This window comes from Macrosteles quadrilineatus, unplaced genomic scaffold, assembly GCF_028750875.1.
Source record: "Macrosteles quadrilineatus isolate MER2022 unplaced genomic scaffold, UCM_ALF_1.0 Scaffold_4__1_contigs__length_99947679, whole genome shotgun sequence".
In the NCBI taxonomy this organism is placed as follows: Eukaryota; Metazoa; Arthropoda; class Insecta; order Hemiptera; family Cicadellidae; genus Macrosteles; species Macrosteles quadrilineatus.
This window is the reverse complement of record NW_026542597.1, coordinates 38,058,766-38,081,940: the sequence shown is the minus strand read 5'-3', so window position 1 is coordinate 38,081,940 and position 23,175 is coordinate 38,058,766. Positions and strand designations below refer to the sequence as shown.

At 33.0% G+C, this 23,175-nt stretch overlaps 2 protein-coding genes across 4 annotated transcripts in view; both read left to right on the top strand.

The window, feature by feature from the left end:
• Nucleotides 1–694: 694 nt before the first annotated feature.
• On the top strand, nt 695–13,786 carry LOC128992603 (zinc finger CCHC domain-containing protein 10-like). The gene is made up of 4 exons (XM_054416262.1): nt 695–885; nt 981–1,130; nt 12,851–13,009; nt 13,514–13,786. Exons 2-4 carry the CDS (start codon nt 1,099–1,101, stop codon nt 13,710–13,712), a joined length of 390 nt encoding a protein of 129 aa, XP_054272237.1. The 5' UTR covers nt 695–885; nt 981–1,098; the 3' UTR covers nt 13,713–13,786.
• A 4,909-nt stretch (nt 13,787–18,695) lies between these two features.
• Nucleotides 18,696–23,175, top strand: part of LOC128991308 (5'-3' exoribonuclease 1) — a 71,127-nt gene continuing 66,647 nt past the window's right edge. For all 3 annotated transcript variants that reach the window (XM_054414105.1, XM_054414106.1, XM_054414104.1), the window contains exons 1-2: nt 18,696–18,931; nt 22,805–22,936. In XM_054414105.1, the coding sequence (XP_054270080.1) occupies nt 18,857–18,931; nt 22,805–22,936 (207 nt within the window). In that variant the 5' untranslated portion in view covers nt 18,696–18,856. The remainder of the gene's footprint in view (nt 18,932–22,804; nt 22,937–23,175) is intronic.

The window sequence follows — 23,175 nt, the reverse complement described above, 5'->3', positions numbered from 1 at the left end:
TAGGTTTACGTACCTTACGTCGTCAATCCTATAGGCTCGAGCGACTAGTTTCGAAACTGATGTTTCAAACTAGTCACCCGATACTATACTACACATGAATCTTCCCCAGCGTTTAACCAATTTGCACTTCCCGCCGTAGTTATGCACTATAGGACAAAATTCGAACTAGGCACTGTATTACAAATAATTCGCAATTATGCATGCACTGTGAGACTGCCGAATGTTTTATAGTTCATAATTCCATAGTCAAACTGTGGCATAGTGCATAAACCTACAATGCCTTAAGTCTCATAGTGCATAACAGTTATGCACTTACACTATAGGAAACCATTTGAACTGTGCAAAAAAATCACGATTAGGCACTGTTGAATTATGCACTATGAGAACCCAACGTTATTAAAAATATGTTCACAAATAGTACTCATCAATTTTTGAGTGGACGATAGTTACATGTCAATTTGAATTTATAATGAATAACTTCGGTCTTCTCTTCTACCGTTCTCCCTTCTAACTTTATCCCTCGTACTGCATGTAAATTTAAAATGTGTACATAACATTTCTTTTTCTGCCTCTCTGTGTCTTCTGCCACAGATAATATAACCCCTACTAGGGGTTATATTATCCACTGAGCTAAATAGCTCAGTGATATTATCTGTGCTTCTGCCTAGTGGCTTCTGCGTTATTGTTTTCAGCCTGCTTCTGCTTTCTGCTTGTGAGAATAGAGATAGAGGGGAGGAATACTGAATACTGTTTTGTTTACTGTTTATGAACTTAAATACTGTTTAGTGTTTGTGTTTATAAAACTTGTTTTGTTTTGGTTTAGTGCATGTTGCTTGCTACTCTATTTTAGGGTTGACTGATGTTTAAAGATTTTTGTCAACATAGGTACATTGATATTTGATTGTATTAAGTTTAGCCCAATCATAAATATCTGAGAATTGGATTAATCTAAAATGTGGCTATTAATGGATTTTTTTTAGTTTTGGTTCCTTCTTTGTTCAATCACTAAGGAGTCCGAAGTATTTATAGACCCTAATAAGTGCTCCAAAATAGTTTTTTATTTCAACGAGAAAAATACCATTTCAACCAAAGATAACGATGACTTTAGGAAATAGTATGAAGAATAAGAGGTGAGCTTTTGATTTGTATAAAATAACTGAGTTGTAGACTAGACGGCTGCACTTAACTATCTGTCCTACACTCATTTGATAAAAAAATATCGATACTAGCCTTAACTTAGTCCTAGTTACTGTAACTTACAGCCTAGGGCTACTAAGACCTATTTGATTATACTAGGCTGCACAAGTCATCTAGTAACGTATTCTTATTAAGGAACGTATGAGAACTAACTTATCTCACTCCCTTAATCCATGACCCTTTTCTCATGTTGACACTTATTTAAATTTAATAATATTGTGTTTTCATAAACAATAGGCTTTAGTTAAATTATCATAAGTTATGCAGTAAGCATAGCCTGAGTTGTTTAAGCCTTCATTTGTCTTGGGCTGCACTTAAGTTAGTAACTTAATCTGTCCTACACTCAATCAAATGAAACCTAACTACAGTAGACCCCCTCTTAACCGACCTCGTATTAACCGATAATCGGATTATCCGCCTTTGATCGTAAAATAATACAGTTTGTTTTAACCGACCTTGCTTTGAGAGCAGCTCGGTTTAACCGCCGTTTTCTAGGAATCACGGCAGTTCCGCTCCCACGCTGGGCGATGAGAACTGAACCATACGCTTATCTCCACAGGATATGACTAACAATAAGTTACTTTGTGTTGATCACAAAAAATATAGCATAGCCTATTGTCAGTTTGTCATCATCGTTCGTAGCTCGAGCACATCTGATCAGATATGTTATCTGTGCGGCAAATTTATAACATCATAAAGTGCGTTACGATTTTGAGAACTGATTATCTTATCGCTGGAGTAAACAAACAACGCAACTTGTAGGGAGGGCAGGGAAGGGGTGTTAACTACTCCAAGGTCAAGATAGTTTTTGTGCCTTGAACCTCCATTGAGTGGCCATAAATAAACGTCCTGTCTTGTAACAAAATGGTCGCTTGTATCTTTAATGACGACAAAAGGTTCTGTACTGTATTACGATGTATTTGGAAAGCATTAATTAATACACTACAGTAGTAAAGTTATTAAAATAGGAATTTTATTGACTCTTGCCTAGTATTATAATATATTCACTGAAAGTAGGCCTATTTGACTTAACCGTGTTTTGTGTTTATTTGTGACATTTCTATCAATATGAAAAAGGATATAAGAGTAGTTTATTTTATAAATAATGCAAGTATGACTTCAAAATAATGATTACCATAATTCAAAATGAATAGCACTTCATTATGTTATGATTTTAGGGATTGCCCGTTTTATCCGACCTTTTGAATTATCCGACCTAGGTCCGGTCCCATTAGGGTCGGTTAAGAGGGGGTCTACTGTAGTGGCAGTTCCAAGGGGGAGGCTACAGGGGCTAAAGCCCCCCTCTTGGACCCTGGAAAATAAATTTAAACATAAGTTACATTTCTTCCTTATAACAATCAATGTTGTTAAACAGATATCAATATAGTTTTTATTAAACTATATCAGCGATGGTAGGAGTAGCCTAGTAGGCCTATTAAGTTCCACATGGATAAACTTTGTGGAGCAATAGCACGACAAATAAAAAAATATTAAGCTACGGGTAGATGTACGCATCATCCATTTTTTACAGCAGTCAGCTGTAGACATGCTAGGGCAAAGGCGAGCGCCCGATCACGACAGCGAGGACAGAGAAACAGCTGATTTTGTGTTCCTAGTTGTTGAATTGTCTGCTAGCTACTAACTTGCACAGGCATCAGCGGTAGCATCAGTAGCCTATTACCATTGTTTAATTTTATATAGTCAATGCTGTTACTGAATTTGATACTAAACATATTGTGACAGATTTATGAAATGGAGAAAAACATAAGGTTAAAAAATGTGTCTACTTGCTTGCATGACGTATAACGGTTGAAATGGGAGGTCATTGGACAATTGGACACAGTTCTAGACGTTAAAATGGCTTTAAATAAAGTCACCAAACGGCTTTTAGGAGATATGGCTTCGTAGACTAGGCCTACAGTAAACTTAGGCCTATCTTTTGAAATTCATGAATGCAAGTCATCGTCATAGTTTAATTTTTTAAATGTCTACTTACTCATGACAAATAATAGGTGTAATGGGAGGTTTTTGGGTTACACTTCCATATCTGTTGGCACAAACAACTGAACGAGTAATGTTGATTATTCGATTGTTTAATTCAATATATCGTTTGGTTAGTTAGGTTAGGTTAACCTTACCGTACCTAACTAACCGAACGATATATCGATCGATATTTTCATTCGGTTGTTTGTGCCAACAGATATGGAAGTGTACCCGGTTTTTGGACAGTTGGACACAGATAACTTATAGACAATAATAATGGCTTTAGAAAGTCAGTAGGCCCTAGGCCTAAACAGCTTTTAAGAGGATATGGCTGTAGCCTACAATATGTTTTGAAATTTATGAAAGCAATCATCATAGTAGGCCTAAGTTTAAAAAATATTGTAACAATTCAACATTTCAATATTTTCACTAATATTTTTCAATAGAATAATTTAATTTTTACCATATGTTTTTATTTTTATCAATATGTCAATCCATCTCAATTATCAAACCTTTTATAATATATGGCCAAACAGACCAAAAGGTAATTGTTCCAATACAATATAAAATAGAAAATTTTCAAATAACCTAATTTCATGTACATATAATAGCATATAACTTTTTGTAACAAAATTGCTTCAAATTCAATATAATTTTACTTAAATAACTTTTCAAAATTCAAATTTAGCTCCCTAGCAAATGAACATTGTTATAATATATATGTGTGAACAATGTCCTACAATTTTCTGTGATTAAGTCAGCATTGACATGTGTGAATGCAACAATGCATCAAACCTTCATCACTTCCAAGAGAGCTGAGCTAGTATGAAGATGTTAATTTGTAAACTGCATATTTTAGTATCAAAATTTTATAAAAATACCCCCGCCGCAGCAAACCTGCTGACTAAGCGAATTTCCATTCGTCTGAATTGATTTTTAATTAAATCTATTTAAATAACATTAGGTTTAACGAATTAAACTATTACCTAGGTTTGCTGCGACAAGGAAACTTCTGTGGGGGTTTTTAGTAAAATATTAATAGCTTAGTGTGAAATAAATAATTTGCCAAGTTTTATCAAAATATATCCATAAACAAGCAAACTACAACATTACAATATTCTCCATAAGAATAACATTGGAATTTTAAATTTATAATTTTTTGAATCTTTCCGTTACTAATTACCGTGCAAAAACGCTTTGATATACTAAATTATTTGTTTTTTTAAGCTCTTTAAAAAGGTCTAGAGAGAAATTGGGAAATTTTGTGTTTTGAGGGTCAAAAATTAGAAAACCATTTTTTACCCCATAAAACCCCCCGTAAAACCCCGTTCCCAAGGTCCGTTCATGCCGGTTCGCGAACTCATCCAAGTTTTATCCTGCCTTACACCTTAGAACCAAATTTCATCAAAATCGGACAAAAATTACTCAAGTTATCGTCCGGACGGATATATTATATAATATAGATATATATAATAATATAAATATAGATATATATTTACATATATACAAATTTGAACGAATGGTGTTTTTGGCCTCTGGGGACATCAAAATGAAAAAGTAAATCAGTCCCGGGCCTAGGTCTTACTGTGCCACCTACGGTAATAGCTACTTCCCTATAGGGAAATTCGCTAATACTTCCCTATAGGGAAATTCGCTAATACTTCCCTATAGGGAAATTCGCTAACACTTCCCTATAGGGAAATTCGCTAAAAGTGCCTATATTTGGAATAATATACTAATATTATAAATGTGAAAAATTGTGTGTTTGTTTATTTGTTTGTTTGTTTGAAGTTCAATCACGCATTAACTACTGGTCGGATTGTGTTGAAATTTGGTATGATGATAGCTCACATTCCCGATTAACATATAGACATATTCCTACCTCAAAAATTCTTTCGGGCTCCGCCCCAGCGGCTCTAGAATTTCCCATGTTATCCTTATGAGTATTCATATTTAAAAGGAATTAAATAATTTTGCCAGCTGTTTCAACTACACAATTTGTTTCTATGATATTCAATAGCATTAAAAGGTTATACGGTTTACCCACAGGGTGCAGCACCATTAGTTCTTTATACATTTATGACAACAGCTAATTTGAACCAAGCAGCAACAAAAACCTCAGTGTGAGAACTTTACTTCTTTCTATTGTTTAGGTGAAGTGGTAGAACATTATGGCTATGGTAGATGTTCTATATACTATAGTATACCGTAGATTATAGTAAACCAAATTTTCTCAAAATGTGTCCTCTCTCATTGCAAATGCAAAGCACGAGTATATAACTACAATAAGCATTGTATACCAACCCCGTACGAAGGACGGGTACTCAGCTAGTTTGGAATAAACTAGTGAAATTTGGTTAAAGAAGAACCGTCCTTGTTAAGAACATTAATAATTAATACATCGAGAAATTTACCGTGAAGAAGACATCAGTTTTTTGTGAGATCACTCCATTAGATATTTTCTTTACTTGGAAGCCATTAGAACATTTTTAGGCCTAATTTTTGGAACATTTAAATACTAACATTCAAAGTCAAGAAACTAATAGAAGCTTATATTCAGAACTTTAATTAATTCAACCACACAGTAAATAATTTGAATATAATTTATATTTCAAAACAAAATTTAACTAGGCTATCTTATAATCACAAGATTAAATTCAAATGCTGCTCGATCACCCCTGAGATAAAGATCCATGCAATAAGTTATAACACCTGAACTTAAATTAGAACTATTGTAATAGGCTTAGCCTAAAGCTTTAACTAGTAAAAATTCATTTCCACTCTTTGTAAACTTTATTGTGAACCCTTTCTTTTCTTTTACCATCAATTTTGTATTTTAATTAAATAAATTCAAGTTTAGATACTGTACATGGAGTTTCCATTGTATTAAGCCTACTTAGCTTTAAGGTTGATTACAATATCTACTTGTTCATGACAAATAAATGGGGAAATGGGAGGCTTTGCACACAGTTCTAGACGTCAAAAATGGTTTTGAAAGTCACCAAACGGATTTTAGGTGGATATGGCTGTAGTCTGCAGTGTGTTTTGAAATTCGTTTGAATGCAATCGTCATAGTTTGATTTTTTAAATGTCTACTTGCTCATGACAAACAACAGGTGAAATGGGAGTTTATGGACTGTTGCACACAGTTTAAGGTGTTGAAATGGCTTTAGAAAGTCGACAAAAGGCTTTGAAAATCTTCGGACACTCCACTTTATTGGGGGGTGTGGAGCACCCCGGTGGCCCCCTCCTTGACAAGGTCCTAGAACCGTCACTGAACCTAACTAACCAAACTTGATCTATCTAATGAAATAATCGATGTATTGATCAATATAAGGTATTCATTCGAATGAGTGTAGGATGGATACTAAAGTGCAGCCACTTAGGTTAACGTTTTGTTCATTGTTTACAATCAGTGCCTCAGAGCCATTATTTTTTTATAAGAACATTTTCACTTAATTTAGCAGCAATTAATTTTTAGCACTTATTTTTTTCGTATTTTTTGCGAACTATGGGAACCATGGGGTTTTACAAGGGGGGGAGGGGGGTTATGGGGTAAAAATTGGTTTTTTCTCATTTTTTTACCCTCAAAACACAAAATTTCCCAACTTCTCTCTAGACCTTTTTAAAGAGCCTAAAAAAACAAATAATATAATATAAAGCTTGTTTTGTACGGTTATTGATAACGGAGAAAATTAACAAAATCGTCAATTTAAAATTCCCATGTTATTCTTATGGAGAATATTGTAAAATGTTGTAGTTTGCTTGTTTATGGATATATTTTGATCAAACTTGGTAAATTTATTTATTTTATACAAAGCTATTAATATTTTACTAAAAACACACTTTATTAGTTTCCATGTAGCACCAAACCTAGGTACCGGTACTCGTTAGGCATAAATCTAATGTTATTGAAATGGATTTAATTGAATTCAGAATTCAGGCTGATGGAAATTTGCTTAGTCGGCAGGTTTGCTGCGGGGGGGGGGGCGTTTCTGATTGATAACTTTAATGTAGGCTAACTTAACTTATCTATCGATCAGGCAGCGAAGGCAAAATCAGGCATTTTCTAAAATTCCTGGAAAAGCTATTCTACGTCGTGGATGATATTGGTTTGGTACGACTGAATCTAGTGATTCTTTCTCTACACTCTGTCCGTTGATAGATTTTGTCTAGCATTGTTAGTTTACAAGCTGTGATTTTTTTACATAGCCTCTCTAAAAAAAATCGCGTGAGAGTTTTCTATATGGCCAAACGACTTTTTTAGTCGTTTGGAAAACTATTTATTACTCTGTGTGTATTTTGGAGAGGAAAAAAAGAAACATATGAAAATAAAGGGGAAGAAACTCTATTGAACTTGCTACCTGTTTTTGGTCAAACTGATGCATTGTCCCCTGTCGTGTTGCGATCAGATGTTTGCATTATTTGGGTCTAGTACCTATACAAATTTTACTATTTTAAAACGTTTTTATTAGCTCACTTTCTTGTCCGGTACAAACTTTGCAATCAATTTTATACTAACTTCTCGATGAGCTAGAGACTTGAAACTTGAAAACTAGCTCACAAATGGAAGACAATGCAATATTATATAATTTAATTTTCATATTCCCTTGGGCTACGCCCCATGGGCTTGTTTTTATTAACTCGCTTTCTTGCAAATTTTGATACTTCCCGATGAGCTAGAGACTTGAAACTTGAAACATAGCTCACAAATGGATGACAATGCAATATTATATAATTTAATTTTCATATTTCCCTTGGGCTACGCTCCATGGGATTGTATTTTGTTTTTATTAGCTCGCTTTCCTACAAATTTTGATATTAATTTTAAACGAAGTTCCCGATGAGCTAGAGACTTGAAATTTGAAACATAGCTCACAAATGGATGACAATGCAATATTATATCATTTAATTTTCATACTTCCCTTGGGCTACACTCCATGGGCTTCCAAATTTTCCATGTTTACATTTTGTAAGAATGTAAATATATCAATTAATTTAAGTCAGCTGTAAATACTTAAATTTGACAGTTCGAAGACGAGAGGTTAAGAGGTAGAGGTTAGTCTATGTTTATAGCATAGATAAAACATACTCCCTTAGTAGATTTCTCATCCTTATGGAACAGCTGAAGACAATTTTATTGTTAGTTCTGTACGGTTTATGTAGAGTTTGTGTTTTGTTTACAATTTGTTTCCCGTTATTACAGCCATTTAAACCCTCGTTTAACCAAATAATACAATCTAATCATAAACAATAACTTGTCCCCTAGTTATATAACCAAACAGTAAAGCACAAATCAAGAAATTAACCCTAAAATAGGGTCATTCCATATGAAATCAACCAATAAAAAATTATTTTCAACCTGACCATCTTAGATTTTGATGAAATTTTGCATACTTGTAGTATTTTGAGTCCTGAATCCAAATATGCTTTTTAAAAAAATCTATCTTTTATAGTTTTTATGATATAAATATTTGAAAATGGTAAAAATTGGCGTTTTTTACCGTGCACGCAAATCTAAAATGTTGTTTAGGATGAGTTCTATTGGTCCTATCAAGTTGTACAATGGCTCATTTTAAAGAGGATTCAAATGCCTTTAATCTGATACCAAACTCAACCTACTTTGGTGAAAATTAATTTTTTTTGAAAATTTCAAAATATGTTTTTAAATAAAAATTTAAGATAGTGTTTTTTGAAAAATTTGAAAATTAGATATGTTAAAGAATGTAATCTAGTAAGTACATTATAAAAATTTCAAAATGGGATGATAATGGGATCAGCAGTTATGATAAAAATACTTGACTATGGTTCACTGTTTCCAAGCATTTTGGCGCATACGGCGTGCAAGTAGGCCTAATAACCTAAATGTATCATTAAATAAGAGTCTATTAATTATATGATTAAAATTAAAAATATCTGCCTATATTTGAATTATGTATGTCATATTTTGCTATATATAAACTAAATCTAGCAAGTAAACAACATTATTCAAGTTAACAGAGTTTCCGTCAACCTTTGAACAAACATGGACCAATGGGTTTTGGTTCAGGTTCCTCAGTCTTTTCCAGTTAGTTGTGTTGCAACGATTTACTGTAATCAATCTTTAAGTCTGCCTTTTCACTAGGCTGGAGACACTAGTCAGCCACTAGATCTGTGCAAAATCACATTGTGAAGCACTTTACGTTTACACCATCAGGTCGCAGCGACCCACCTCGGCTGTAGCGACTCAGTCTTGAGACAAGAGGAAAGACTGACAAACATAAGTTAGACCTGTGTACCTGTCAAACAAATTACAACTTCTCAAGACCGGGTCGCTACTGCCAAGGTGGGTCGCTGCGACCTGATAGTGTAAACGTAAAGTGCTTCACAATGTGATTTTGCACAGATCTAGTGGCTGACTAGTGTCTCCAGCCTAGTGAAAAGGCAGACTTAAAGATTGATTACAGTAAATCGTTGCAACACAACTGGAAAATACTGAGGAACCTGAGTCAAAACTCATAGGTCCATGTTTGTCTGTCTTTCCTCTCGTGACAAGAGAGAAAGACAAACAAGCATTGATAATTTTGTCACACAATATACTGTGATCAATCTATTTAAATCCTGTAGTAACCTTATTATTGATACATAGATAATATTCCATGATATCCTAATTATTTATTTTTAGGGAAATGTCTGCTCATAAGTATAAATAATGTATTCTTACTTTAACAATTAAAATTTTTTTAGTGAAAACTGATTTGTGGATTTAAATACCACAAACCACATACCACATTTCTGTATAACTTTTATTTTGATATGTCAAAAATTAAAAAAGTTACGGAGAATTTTCAAAATGTCCGTCCGGTTATTTTTTAACTTTGCAAGGGTATTTTTTTAATATCATAGCAGTCAAATAAAGGAATTGGATTATAGCTGCTAATAATAACTAAAGCTCAAAACATCTGTTTTCATTAGAAAAATTATTTTAAAAAATAACACTTAAAACCCAAGTATTTTTTTTCATGTCCGGGAAATTTTGCTCCAGAACTTAGGGTCGTGACGCCATAAGTAAGGGTCAGCAAAATGGGTAATTTTTTCTTTCTTTTTTTTAAAGTTATTACTGCTTATAAAGTAATCAAAGCAGGTATTTTCTTAATCCCAGATAAATGGGCTATTCAATTATGGTTTTAAGTCATAAATCATAAACTTACTGGGTTTGCTGTAGACATGGAAGTTTGGACGACTTTATTTACTAAAATTTAAAAACTTCAGTGAAAAATAAGTATTTTTAATTTTTTGTAGAACCATAGTATGCACTATTAAATATTTTTTTTAAGTAGAGTATTTATCTGGGAATAGAAAATTATAATAAACATTATCATTTAAAGATAAAATTAATATGAAAAAAAAAATAAAAAATGAAAAGTGGAAAGTTTGTTCAAAGTAGCCCCCATGTTCAAAGGTTGACGGAAACTCTGTTAACTTGAATAATGTTGTTTATTTGCTAGATTTAGTTTATATTATAGCAAAATATGACATACATAGTTCAAATATAGGCAGATATTTTTAATTTTAATCATATAATTAATAGATTCTTATTAAATGATACATTTAGGTTAATACGTACACGCTGTATGCGCCAAAACGCTTGGAAACAGTGAACCATAGTCAAGTATTTTTATCATAACTGCTGATCCCATCATCATCCCATTTTGAAATTTTTATAATGTACTTACTAGATTACATTCTTTAACATATGTAATTTTCAAATTTTTCAAAAAACACTATCTTAAATTTTTATTTAAAAACATATTTTGAAATTTTCAAAAAAAATTAATTTTTACCAAAGTAGGTTGAGTTTGGTATCAGATTAAAGGCATTTGAATCCTCTTTAAAATGAGCCATTGTACAACTTGATAGGACCAATAGAACTCATCCTAGACAACATTTTAGATTTGCGCGCACGGTAAAAAACGCCAATTTTTACCATTTTCAAATATTTATATCATAAAAACTATAAAAGATAGATTTTTTTAAAAAGCATATTTGGATTCAGGACTCAAAATACTACAAGTATGCAAAATTTCATCAAAATCCAAGATGGTCAGGTTGAGAGCCTTGTTGATTTGATATGGAATGACCCAATAATGGAAACAAAGTTTCATCGACACTAGACACGAAAAACGTGCTTCAAAATTTACAATGGGATGAGAAGTCTACTTGTGTTGGTTAGTCTATGTTTATAGTTAGTAGGTAAGCCATACATTCAATCTAATACATAATTATATGAAAAGAAACTCAAATAATCCTTAGATTTCCCACATGCCTCTGTCTTAATCTGATATAGATGCTTGAAATAGATTTAACATCCGCACACATTAAAAACTAAAAAGTAGAACATAATTTATAAATAAAAAACTTTTTTAAAACAAAACGTTTTTAAACGCACTAAAAAGTAGAAAATAATTTTTAAATATGTGGAGAGTATAAATACTTGTAAGATTTAAAACGATTAAAAGATTTAAAACGTGGGGTGCATGCAATTGATAATAATTCATTAGTTCAATAGGTTAAGGTAATTGTAAATTATCTATTGCATGCGTTTTTCGTTTTAAATCTTACAAGTATTTACACTCTCCACATATTTAAAAATTATTTGCTACTTTTTAGCGCTTTTAAAAAGTTTTGTTTTAAAAAAGTTTTTTATTTATAAATTATTGCTAAATAGTCCAAGAAAACTAATCAAACTTACATAGGGATCGTTAAAAAAATTGCAAGAAAACGTTTTATGGTTTTATTTTGTAGAGTTGGGTTTGCAGAATGACATACTAAAAGTTGCCAAAAATCGGTGCACGAGAAAACCACTAAAATCAGAATTTAAAATGGTGGCTTTTTCCAACATTGGACAAACGAAATAAACATATTTCACATGCATTTGTTATGCACATTTTTCGATATATTGACTTGGGACTACCGCCTGTATTTATTGGGTGGTTAGTACTTCATTTTGATAGGGAACATGTTTTTGGCCGCCATCTTTGATCCGCCATATTGGACATAGATAATTTTTTTCAATGTAATGATAGTGTTGTGACACATCATTACCAACTACATTTTTACACTGATTTCAATGCCGAAATCCGTTTTTAAATATCTTTATTCATTTAGAAGATATATTCAAACGAATACTCTCCACCATTTCTTATGGACGTTTTGTAGTTTGATAATTTTTTTAAAACTATTTTTCTTATATCTCCAGTTCTTATTGACGCTTGTAGTTCGTTCTAGGCTTAAAATATTCAATAATGTAAGGCCTTTCATTTAAGCTCTTGATCATTAAAATCAGACGAGTTAAAGACCAGCTACGAACCTCAGAACAATATTAAATTTAACTTTTTAGAAATATATTTTTATTAAAAGATTTATAACTCGGGTTGTTAATGATTTATTATTTTAAATTAGGTATGTGGATTGTGGACACTTCTTTTTACTATCAAATAATATTAGGCCTAATCATAAGACTATTTGGAGTGTTTAACATTTTAATGTGTTTATGGTTTATTCTATTATAGGACTGTTAAATGTTGAAATCTATAAGCAGTTATGTTTTATGTACAATAAACATTTTTTTATCAACCTATCAAAAGTTGTTTGGTTTTTTGTTGATTAATATAAATGTCTATTCTGTCAGTGCTAACCCGCAAGGAGCTAAGTGTCAAAAATGTCTTGAACGTGGACATTGGACCTACGAGTGCAAAGGAAAGCGGAAGATTGTCATGCGTGATTCCAGGATGACAATATTGAATAAAAGAATGAAGATGGTGGAACAGATGCAGAACGGTTTAGTACAGTAAGTTAATAGCTGCAAATACTGCCAATTTTATTGTGACGGACTCGGATTCACTAAGATATATAATATACCTATATAAAGATATATAATCAAATTGAAATGGTTGAATTATCAACGTGTAAGTGATTTTTTACAACCAAAATGAACATTTAAAAGTATCTTTTAGCTATAGGTAGTTTTTCACCTTTTTATTGTATAGCTATAGCACCTCAGACAACATATTCCTAGTGTTAACAATTTAATTTTATGACCTTGTTGATACAAAAATAGATATGATCTGATGATGAAGTTTTTTCAGAGTAAATTTTGCTAAAATAAAGTGTAAAAGTGTATTAAAGTGTAAAGTAAAAATGTGTTTTAAACCAATTTTCTGTAGACGTTTAAAAAGAAAAGAGTCTTATTCCATAACTAATTCCATTAAATCTCTATTTGTCTGTTCTCATTAAAAATATAAAAAATGGTTTGTTTTTAGATACAATTAACTCAATAATGTTTGTTTTTTAGGAATGTAGGTGAGGAACAAAAACATGCCAAACAAAAGAAGAAAAAGAAGGAAGAATCAAGTTCAGACTCGAGTAGCGATAGCAGTTCATCAAGCAGTTCTTCCTCGGATTCTTCATCATCTTCAAGTAGTTCATCAGAACAATCTGACAATGAAGATTCAGATGGTTCTTCTTCTAACTCATCAGGAGACAAAAAATAATATTTTTTTTGTTTTGTAAACTCTTGTACATATAACAAATTAATTTAATTTTTTTTAATAAAAATGTTTCACTATTCTCTAAATTTATTAGAACATGCTCTGTAATAACGAAGGTAGCAAATCATCCAGTTCCAGAACGGTCTGGGTCAAAAACTTGTTAATTTTTTTGTAAATAAGAAAAAAACAATAATGGCGCTTTCGATGTTAATTACTGTACAGGAGTACAATTGTTGTTCCCCTTTTTGTAAAGTTCCTCCTAGTAAATAATGAAACATTGAGGAATTTACAAATTTATTCGTAAGAACAAAGACCAGTCTCAGTTATACCATATCACCATCACACAGTACAAATAAAATAAAATAATAATAATACGCATAAAATAAACATAAGCCACAATTACACCCAATTTTAAAACACATGCTTAGAACCAATGTTTACAACAATAAAAAAAAAAAATTCCTACATTCACCCGACAAAGTTGGCTTCCTTGTTCTGTTTATAGTACAGAACGCCGCTAATTGCTGCATATTTATACTTTGTCGTACGGTTTATACTTTAGCGTACATCAGGATTCCAACAAAACAACACAAAACACTAAACATCGTGGTTCTATTATGCACGTAATCCGTGTACGCTTGGAAATAGGTTGGCCACTTGAAGATAATAATACTATGAGCTGCTGATTGACTATTATAACTACGATTTAACCTGTCATTTCGTGTTTATAATTTCGGTATTTCTGAACTTTCTGGACTTTTCTTTTAAACGTTTTTAAAACATTCCTACGATCTTAATAAACAAGAAAATACATAAAAAGCATTTTTTTAGGCAAGAAAACCCCAGCAAATTACAAAAATATACGGAACTCTTTTCTTAAGTCGCGGAGTACATTGCTTGCCGAGGAAAAAATAGCGGAGTGATACGGCCCGGGGACTACTTTCTCTAGGGCACCTATTTGTGTTGCCAGCATGCCAGCTGAACCTAAAAACGTGTTGTATAGTGTTTTGAAAGACTAATCATTTATATGTTTTATAGTGACTGTAGGAAAAATATAATGTGTAACACGAGTGCAAAAGGCCTTTGCTGCACTCGAGATCATTCGTAAACGTTGCTCTCATGTGCAGCAAAGTGCCACTTTGCCCACTAAATACACAAATAACTATTTTGCTGTCACTAGTGGTGTAGTCCCAAACTTTGCAGTGAGGGGATGCTCACTATATATTGACAGCACAGTCTAATTCATACGTTTACTTCACAAAGTAAAATTATTGTAGTTTTTAGTTTTATTTTCTTTGTTTTAGATTTATTTTCTTTGTGACGATGGACTGTCCAGTTATAATTTTTAGTTTAGTTTAGTTTCGACCCAATCTATCCAGCAATTGCTGGTCAAATATGAAGAAAAGAAGTAGGTATTAAGTATGTAGCCTACTTCTGGTTATGCTTTTGGATCTTCCGATCTGCAATTGCAATATGAACGTTGGATCTTTCGATTTTGGATCTTCTTATCGGCAATATAACTATTGGATCTTCCGGTCGGAAATTTAAACTTTTGAATCTTCCGATTTTGGATCTTGTGAAGATACTCCTATTTAACTACAACGGACTCTGTTGCGGTTGCGAGTTAAAAATAGTACCTTTTCTACAGGAGGTATTAAGTATACGTAGTAATCATTAAGAGTACTACTGTCTTATCTAAAAAGTATTTTCCTTCTACATATTTAATTAATTAAAAACCTATTGTTTGAAGAGTCAAAACAGTAACTGAGATGGATATTTTTTTTTATTTAGTAAACAGAGTTTATTTTAATTAACTTTGCCTATTAGACACAGTAACAATAAACTTAAATTTATGATACAAATAATAAGTAACTATATTATTGTTGTCCATATAAATGATTTTAGGCTACATTATCACACTTTTATGACTATTTTATCTTTTAATTATGATGGAAGATTATTTTTTTTAATTCGTCAAAAAATTTTTTAAAAATTCCTTTTAAAAATTTCTTTTACATTTATGACAACAGCTATCAAAAACGTGAGTGAGCGTAGCGAACGAACTTCAACCTGGAGGCGAGTTAGCGTAGCGAACGAGCTAACCTGAAGGCAAGTGAGCGTAGCGAACGAGCTAACCTGAAGGCAAGTGAGCGCAGCGAACGAGCTCCAACCTAAAGGTGAGTGAGCGTAGCGAACGAACTTCAACCAGAACGTGATTGAGCCATGCGAACGAGATCATCTTGAAATCAAGAAGTTAAACGGGGCAAAGCCCGCGGGTTACAGCTAGTTTACTATAAACTAGCTGTTCCCCAAGGGCTTCAACCATCGAAGTATACAACACAACTGGAATGCTAGGTACGTGTTCATTAAAGCGCGCTGTTGTGGCAGCCTTCCTCCACCACCATGGGGGACCCAGCGGATTTTAGCCTATTCATCGAATAGTGCACGAAGTTGTTAACCCGCTCCTGGCTCCTAGCCTTCAATAACAAAGATTAAGTACAATAATGTTTATATATTCGCAATCTGCATTAAATGCAGAATGTAATGTTATAAATAATTTTTAATTTTGATTTGAAATAGAATTTCCATAGTTAAAAAAGAGTCAAACATTTCTTCATTGTCACATGAAAAATTTAGTATGCGAGGAAGTATTTTATTTTTGGGCCAGAAGAAAACTTTAAGCGAAAAAGTTGTAGTTGAAGAGATGATTTTTAACATATCGATCGAGCAATTTACAATTAAGTGTGCAGTTTGTAGTAGAGTGATTAAAAGCGTGACGATGTTATTTTATGTCGCACTAACCTCCTCACCCCAGGAACTCTTTATGTTTTTGCTACTCGACCATTGTAAAACTAAATAAACGTTAACCTTTTTAATATTTGATATAAGTTAAAGAATACAACTATTCTATGAATGTGATCATATATTTTATTTATTTGCAGAAGATAAATATCAATACCGGTAATGGGCTGCCGCTGAGCCCATACCCTATAAACCCTATAAAACCCTATAAAACCGGATTTTTCGCTCCGTTGAATTAATTAAATTTTACTATTTTATAAAACCGTTTGTTTCTCCAATGTGAGAAACATTATGAATGAATGTAATAAAAATAAGTTAGGTGTAAGACAAAGATTTGAGAAATTGGTTTTGTTTCACAACATGTATTGTATTTAAGCTGATTGTGGACATTAATACATATTCTTAGAAGTTCAGTTTAGTATTATTAACCAACCCCTTTTCTCTTATGTGTGATGATATGAATTTTAAAACATATACAAAATAGCAATAACACTCAAAACAATTTTTTTACTAATCGTGTCTTTGCAATATTATACAAACTAGTGTACCGTACCTGTTGCTCGAATTCGAGCAATTGCGAAGCATTACAGGCGACTCAAAGATTATGGAAATTCTCACGATCTACACAACAGTTTGATATAATCAAAATCTTTTGTAAATATCTTATCTTTTTTCAAAAAGTTGATCTTGTTTTTTTAGTGTAAAAAAAAACATTATTTCTATTTCTTTTACTTGGTTGTGTTCTATGACTTTTTCTATGTTTCCATTGTTTGCAAATCGGTTATTTAAATTATTGCTCAAGAAATGTAGCACAGTGTTAATTCAATTTTATTTTTAGCCTATATCAAATTGTTTAAGATTCCATCGTATTAATTACACCAACCCAAGTTTCGTCTACAGATGCAATATGCCAAAGAATATCACCTACGTACAATCTTCAAGAAGTGGTAAAAAAGGCAGAAACCAACCCATACAATAGATATAAGTTAACTCCATAAGAAATAATTTTAAAAGTTACTGTAATATTAAGATTTTCCACTGATTTGGTAATAGAAAATTACAGTATATTGCAAAACATGACACGATGCAGAAGAAAATCAATTTTAAAATCAGAAAAATCCATTGCAAATACTGTACTTCATTTTGACAAATTCAATAAATCACAATTTAAATATTAACAGCTGTTGCATTAAAAAGTAGTGTAGAATTATGAATATGGTCATAATGTAAACAAATCTGAAGAGGCAACTTTAAAGGCTTCTGGGGCAGAGCCCCAAGGGAATTTACCTCTTTCCTCTTTTGATGGCTCATCTACAGACCAAGACCTTTCTTTAGAGACCCCTACCAAGTTTCTACGCCCAGCCGTTCTCTCAAATTAGCTCTGACAAAACCCCCATTTTCCTCCATAAGAATAACATGGGATGGGAATTTAAAGGCCACGGGGGCAGAGCCCCAAGGAAATTCTTCATGTTTCTCTTTTGATGGCTCATCTACAGACCAAGACCTTTCTTTAGACACCTCTACCGAGTTTCTACACCCAGCCGTTCTCTCAAAATAGCTGTGACAAAGAAAAACAGTTTCAAATTATATAGATACTCCTATTTTCAAAGGAACGAGCCCAACAATGATGGAGGGCACTCGCCACCTCGCACGTAGACGTCAACCAGCCACCACGTAAACCCACCACCACACTAAAGAGGTGACTGGTTGACGTGAATGCACCACCATGACAACGTGCCACCACGACAACCCACCACCACACATTTATCCGAGGTGGCGGGCTGTCGTGTATGCACAAGTCAACGTGCCACCCCAACAATGAGCCACCACGTCACCCGCCCCCTCAAACTTCTTCTTCTCTTTGGTGGCTGGTTGACGTGGTGTGCCTTGGCCCGTTCCTTTAGAGATCGATGCTCTTCATACACGACTGTACTTTTTAAAGAAAATACAGGATAGGAGCCAATAAAGGTTATTTTCAAACAATAATTAACAAAGTGGATTTAGTATTCTGTTATTCTGTTCGGTTAATCTGGGAGGAAAGTCCATTTATAATTAAGTACGGTGTTTTTTTAGTGTGGCCTTGACTAAGTCCAGTCCCAGGCCCAGTCCAGTCAGTCAGTCAGTCATTACTCATAGAGTCAACTCTCAGTCAGTAGTAGTCAGAGCGAGAGCGTCAGCGTAGAGTTGGAGAGCAGCAGCAGAAGAACAAACATGGGCAATATTGCTTAGCCTAGAAATGGCAAAGTATCAATAATTATTATTATGTCTAAGTTCATAAGTTAATGTACATTTTTTTGTTATTGTGTATTATAAAGCCCTGAAGCATCTTACGAACAAGAATCACCATGGGTGTTCCAAAGTTCTTTCGTTATATTAGTGAAAGATATCCGTGTCTTAGTGAAGTAGTAAGGGAGTACCAGGTGAGCTCTATTATTGGGATTGATAATGCATTACAACTGATTAGGTATATTTTTAGTCAAGTTTTAGGGTTTAGTTCAAAATGAAGGCTATGTAATTCAAATCCTCTAACACTCATTTACACAGCCAGGCCTAAAATGGTTAAGCCCTTGGTATTGGGTTCATGACATCATGGAATCTATGCCTAGCCTAGGCTTAAACTTAGGCCTATGGGCTTCATAAAACTGTTGAACACCCTTCATTTTTAAATTGTGTGTTAGCCAGCTAGCTATAATTTTCATCCTCTATTCCTTGGGGGAGATTCTTTCTCAGTAAGTTAAGCTTAGGTCTATTTTAGCTAAACCAAAATTAGTGATGTGACGAGTCGAGTGAGCCTACTTTGCCGACTCAATTAAATTTCAATTCGATACCGTGACCAGGCCTACTCGAGTTCAATTCTTAGCTGTATAGCACCAAAGCTCTGGTGACTCCATCAGCAAGGAACACTCTTGAAAGTAAGTTACTTTTGTCTCCAGTTCGGTAATTATATCGACCTCGTTTGAGTCGCCCTATTTGAGTCACAACCAGTGCTGTACCAGATGGATTCGCACTCGTTTTATACGGCACCCTTCGTAGATTTAAGAGAGAGAGAGATTGGTTATTCATATCACTTTGAGTTGATATATTATAGTAGGCTATCTATTTATTAACTTAGGCCTATATTTATTTTTATTTTTTTACTCAAGTGAGCCGTTTCCTTGGTTGAGTGCTATCTACTAATAGCAGTTGGTTTTGAAACTAAGCATCTTGAACGGTTAACATTGTATTTTACAAACTGTCAAGCATGCAAGCGCATTTGACTCGCAGTTTGCAAAATTAGGAACAACATCTCAACCTTGTGTAGATTATATAATGCACCCAACCCAAGTTCTGGAGACTCAAAGCGGCAGTAGGGGTCTCTTTTTAGGATTGGTAAACTAGCCTATGTATGGTGGTACTTTTATCCAACTCCATCGTATTTAACTTATTTACTACGAGGGTTATTCCAAAAGTAAGGTCCAATTCACTGTAACTGTTTGAAGTGGGCACTATGGAGAAAACAAGCATGCACGCCGACTCCTGGCATGCCTTGTGCATTAAGCACCGACACTAGTATTGATATTGTTGGCTGTTTGGTGTTTTTAGTGTCAGTTCACAATGTTTAAGACAATTGATCGGTCCGCCGAGTTAAAGTAAGGGCAGTGATACAGTTTTTGTCTGCAAGAAACGTTTCAACGTCAGAAATTCAATCTGCAGAATGAAATTTACAGTCCTAACATAATGAGTGACAGTAAAGTGCGCAAGTGGGTACGAGAGCTTTTAATGAAGGACAGGAAAAAGGGTATGATAAATTACAGTCTGGCCGACCATCAGTGATTTCAGAACAGTTGGTCAAATGCGGTTGATCAAAATATTTGTGAAGATCAACGATTCACTATTTTAGATCTCCACTTGTTCCGCTACCTAAAGGAGTTTCTTGGTGGCAAGCGTTCCGACACAGACTACCGGTTCTTCATCTTTTACCCCATGGGGGATTGATGGCGTCATTAAAACATGAAAACACTTGACTAAAATATATACATATTTACAAGTTTAATTTTTATTTGATTTTCTTAACCGTACCTTACTTTTGGAATAATACTCGTATCAGTTCAGAGCCCAACTAGAATAATATTGTTGTTGTTGTCATGATAGGCCTATTCTTGTGTTCAATATTAGGTTAGGCTAACTTAGCCTAATAAATCGGGTCAAAAGAATTTGTCCTACGTACGGGAATCGAGTAGTCAGTTAAAACGGTCTTTTTAATATTCGTGGTTAAAACTGTCTATAAGTCAGAACAGCTAGCTTACACGTATAAAGAAAAAATGTCTTGCAGTTATAATGTGAAAAATCATCAAGTAAAATAATGTCACGCGACCAAAAATGTTTTCATCCCAATATAGGCCAATACGATATGCATTTTAAATCTGATAATTTTACAATAAAACAGCAGTTGTGACAATTTCTATGATAATGATGTGTTCAATATATTTCATCTCTGGATATAATCCGTATAAGGTTGTAGTGGTAATTCAAAATCATGATTCTTGATCTTCTTTTATGATAATATCAATATTTCTAGACCTAATCCAAACAAACTTTAAGCAGTCACACATTTATTGTAAACAAAAAGCTACCAAGATGAATTAAAACATGTAAACATTGTTATTTTCCTACTCTCTCCTCAAAAAGTCGAGCAGCAAAATAATTTGCATATCCTTTTCTTTTAAGACTTCTTGGGCAGAGCCTCGATCCAGCAATGGTTTTACCTATCTCTATGGTCTAAAGATCACTACTAACCTTACTTATTTCCTATAATCAATGACAAAATCATTGAGTAAAAAAATAACCTCACAGTTCTATAATATTTTTATATTCAACCAGCTATTAGTAAACAAACAGAAGAGTTTAAAGATTGCTTTAAAAATAATTTGAAAATCTAGTATTTAACTATCTATTATGTAAAATAACCTGACATTCTGCTCTTACCAAAGAATTTATCCAAATGACGAATTTGTGTCACAAACGCTGAATGTTTACAGCTGTTATGTTAAGCAAATTATATTATACCAAAAGCTAGCTTGGAATGTTAGTGTCGGCTGCTAGACTTTTTAAAATTTAAAACCTAATTTCTAAAGAACTGGAACCCTAAACTAAAATTATGGCTTCGACATTCCCTAGTTCTCAAAATTGTCTTTCTTTCAACACAAAAATCATGAAAATCCATCGAGTGGTTGATTTAGAATCATGAAATAAAAAAACCCTGTTACGTTTTAATATACAAGATTAAAATACCTATGTATTAAAATAGCATTAATTTTTGGTTTAAAGGTGTAAGGCTGGATAAAATTCCATAAGGCTGGAAACGGGGGTTTTATAGGGTAAAAATTGGTTTTTCTAATTTTTCCCCTCAAAACACAACATTTTTCAATTTATCTATAAGCCTTTTTAAAGAGCTTAAAAAAACAAATTAATTTAGTACCTACCTATATATCAAAGTGTTTTTGTACAGTTATTGTTGACAGAGAAAACTATAAAAATTGTAAATTTAAAATTCCCATATTATTCTTAGGGAGAATATTGTAAAATTCTTTTGCTTTATTGTTTATGGATATATTTTGACCAAACTTGGCTAATTTATTTATTTTTTGGGAAAATTCCAAAACTTGGGGTGGGCTAATACCTACTTTAGTAATAAAACACACTTAATTAGTTTCCTTGTAGCAGCAAACCTAGGTACTCGTTTTTAAACCTAATGTTATTTAAATAGATTTAATTGAAAATCAATTCAGACAAATGGAAATTTGCTTAGTCGGCAGGTTTGCTGTGGCGGGGGTAATACCTTGAGTGCTTGAATTATGCAGACTAGATTTTATTTAGGCTATTTATTTAGGCTATGTAATGACTAGCTGGTATCCTGTGCTTACTACTAAATAAGGACCACATGTAAGTTAAATTGTCTGACAGTTTATCTATATCCCAATAATGGGGCAGAATTTCATTTAAAGGAAACATTATTGACCATACAATTACTTAGAGCTTCTTAGGCTAGTAAAAAAACTATAAAAAATAAAGTAGGTATAAAATTGTGTGGAGGCATCTAGGTATAGAATAGTTTGCCGTAATTTCTTGTGTTTTTAAGTTAGTTCTCTCCATTTAGACTATTATCTGAAAATTTCAACCCGAAAAACATCCATGACATTTTCTTTTAACTTTACTTTCATGGCTTTGTTTACTGATACGCTTAGACCCAAGCTTTAATAAATCATGAATTATTAATATATGTTTTACATATTTTTAATTTGTTTATGTTGTAGCTTCCTGAGTTTGACAACTTGTATTTGGACATGAATGGAATTATTCATATTTGTTCTCATCCCAATGATGCTGATCCGCACTTTAGAATTACAGAAGAGAAGATTTTCAGAGATATATTTCATTATATAGAGGTAAATATTTATTTACTGACTGTTAGAATAATTTCTAAACGTTTCATATACTGTACTATTGTAAGTGTCAAATGTGCGATTTTTTTGAAAATGTATAAAAGGGATGCAGAATATATACTTTTGAGTTTTTTGTCATAAAAACCCATGGTTTTCAATACATGTGTTGTGAAAGTAATTTTCTCCTAAGATAAAAAAAAAGAATAGGCCCTAAGTTGCGAGTCGAGTTGGACAGTGCATTA

Coding starts and splice junctions, on each gene's coding strand:
- LOC128992603 (XM_054416262.1), top strand. CDS start 1,099: ATGACTTTAGGAAATAGTATGAAGAATAAGAG. Junction 1,131..12,850: donor AATAGTATGAAGAATAAGAG/GTGAGCTTTTGA, acceptor CTATTCTGTCAG/TGCTAACCCGCAAGGAGCTA. Junction 13,010..13,513: donor ATGCAGAACGGTTTAGTACA/GTAAGTTAATAG, acceptor TTTGTTTTTTAG/GAATGTAGGTGAGGAACAAA.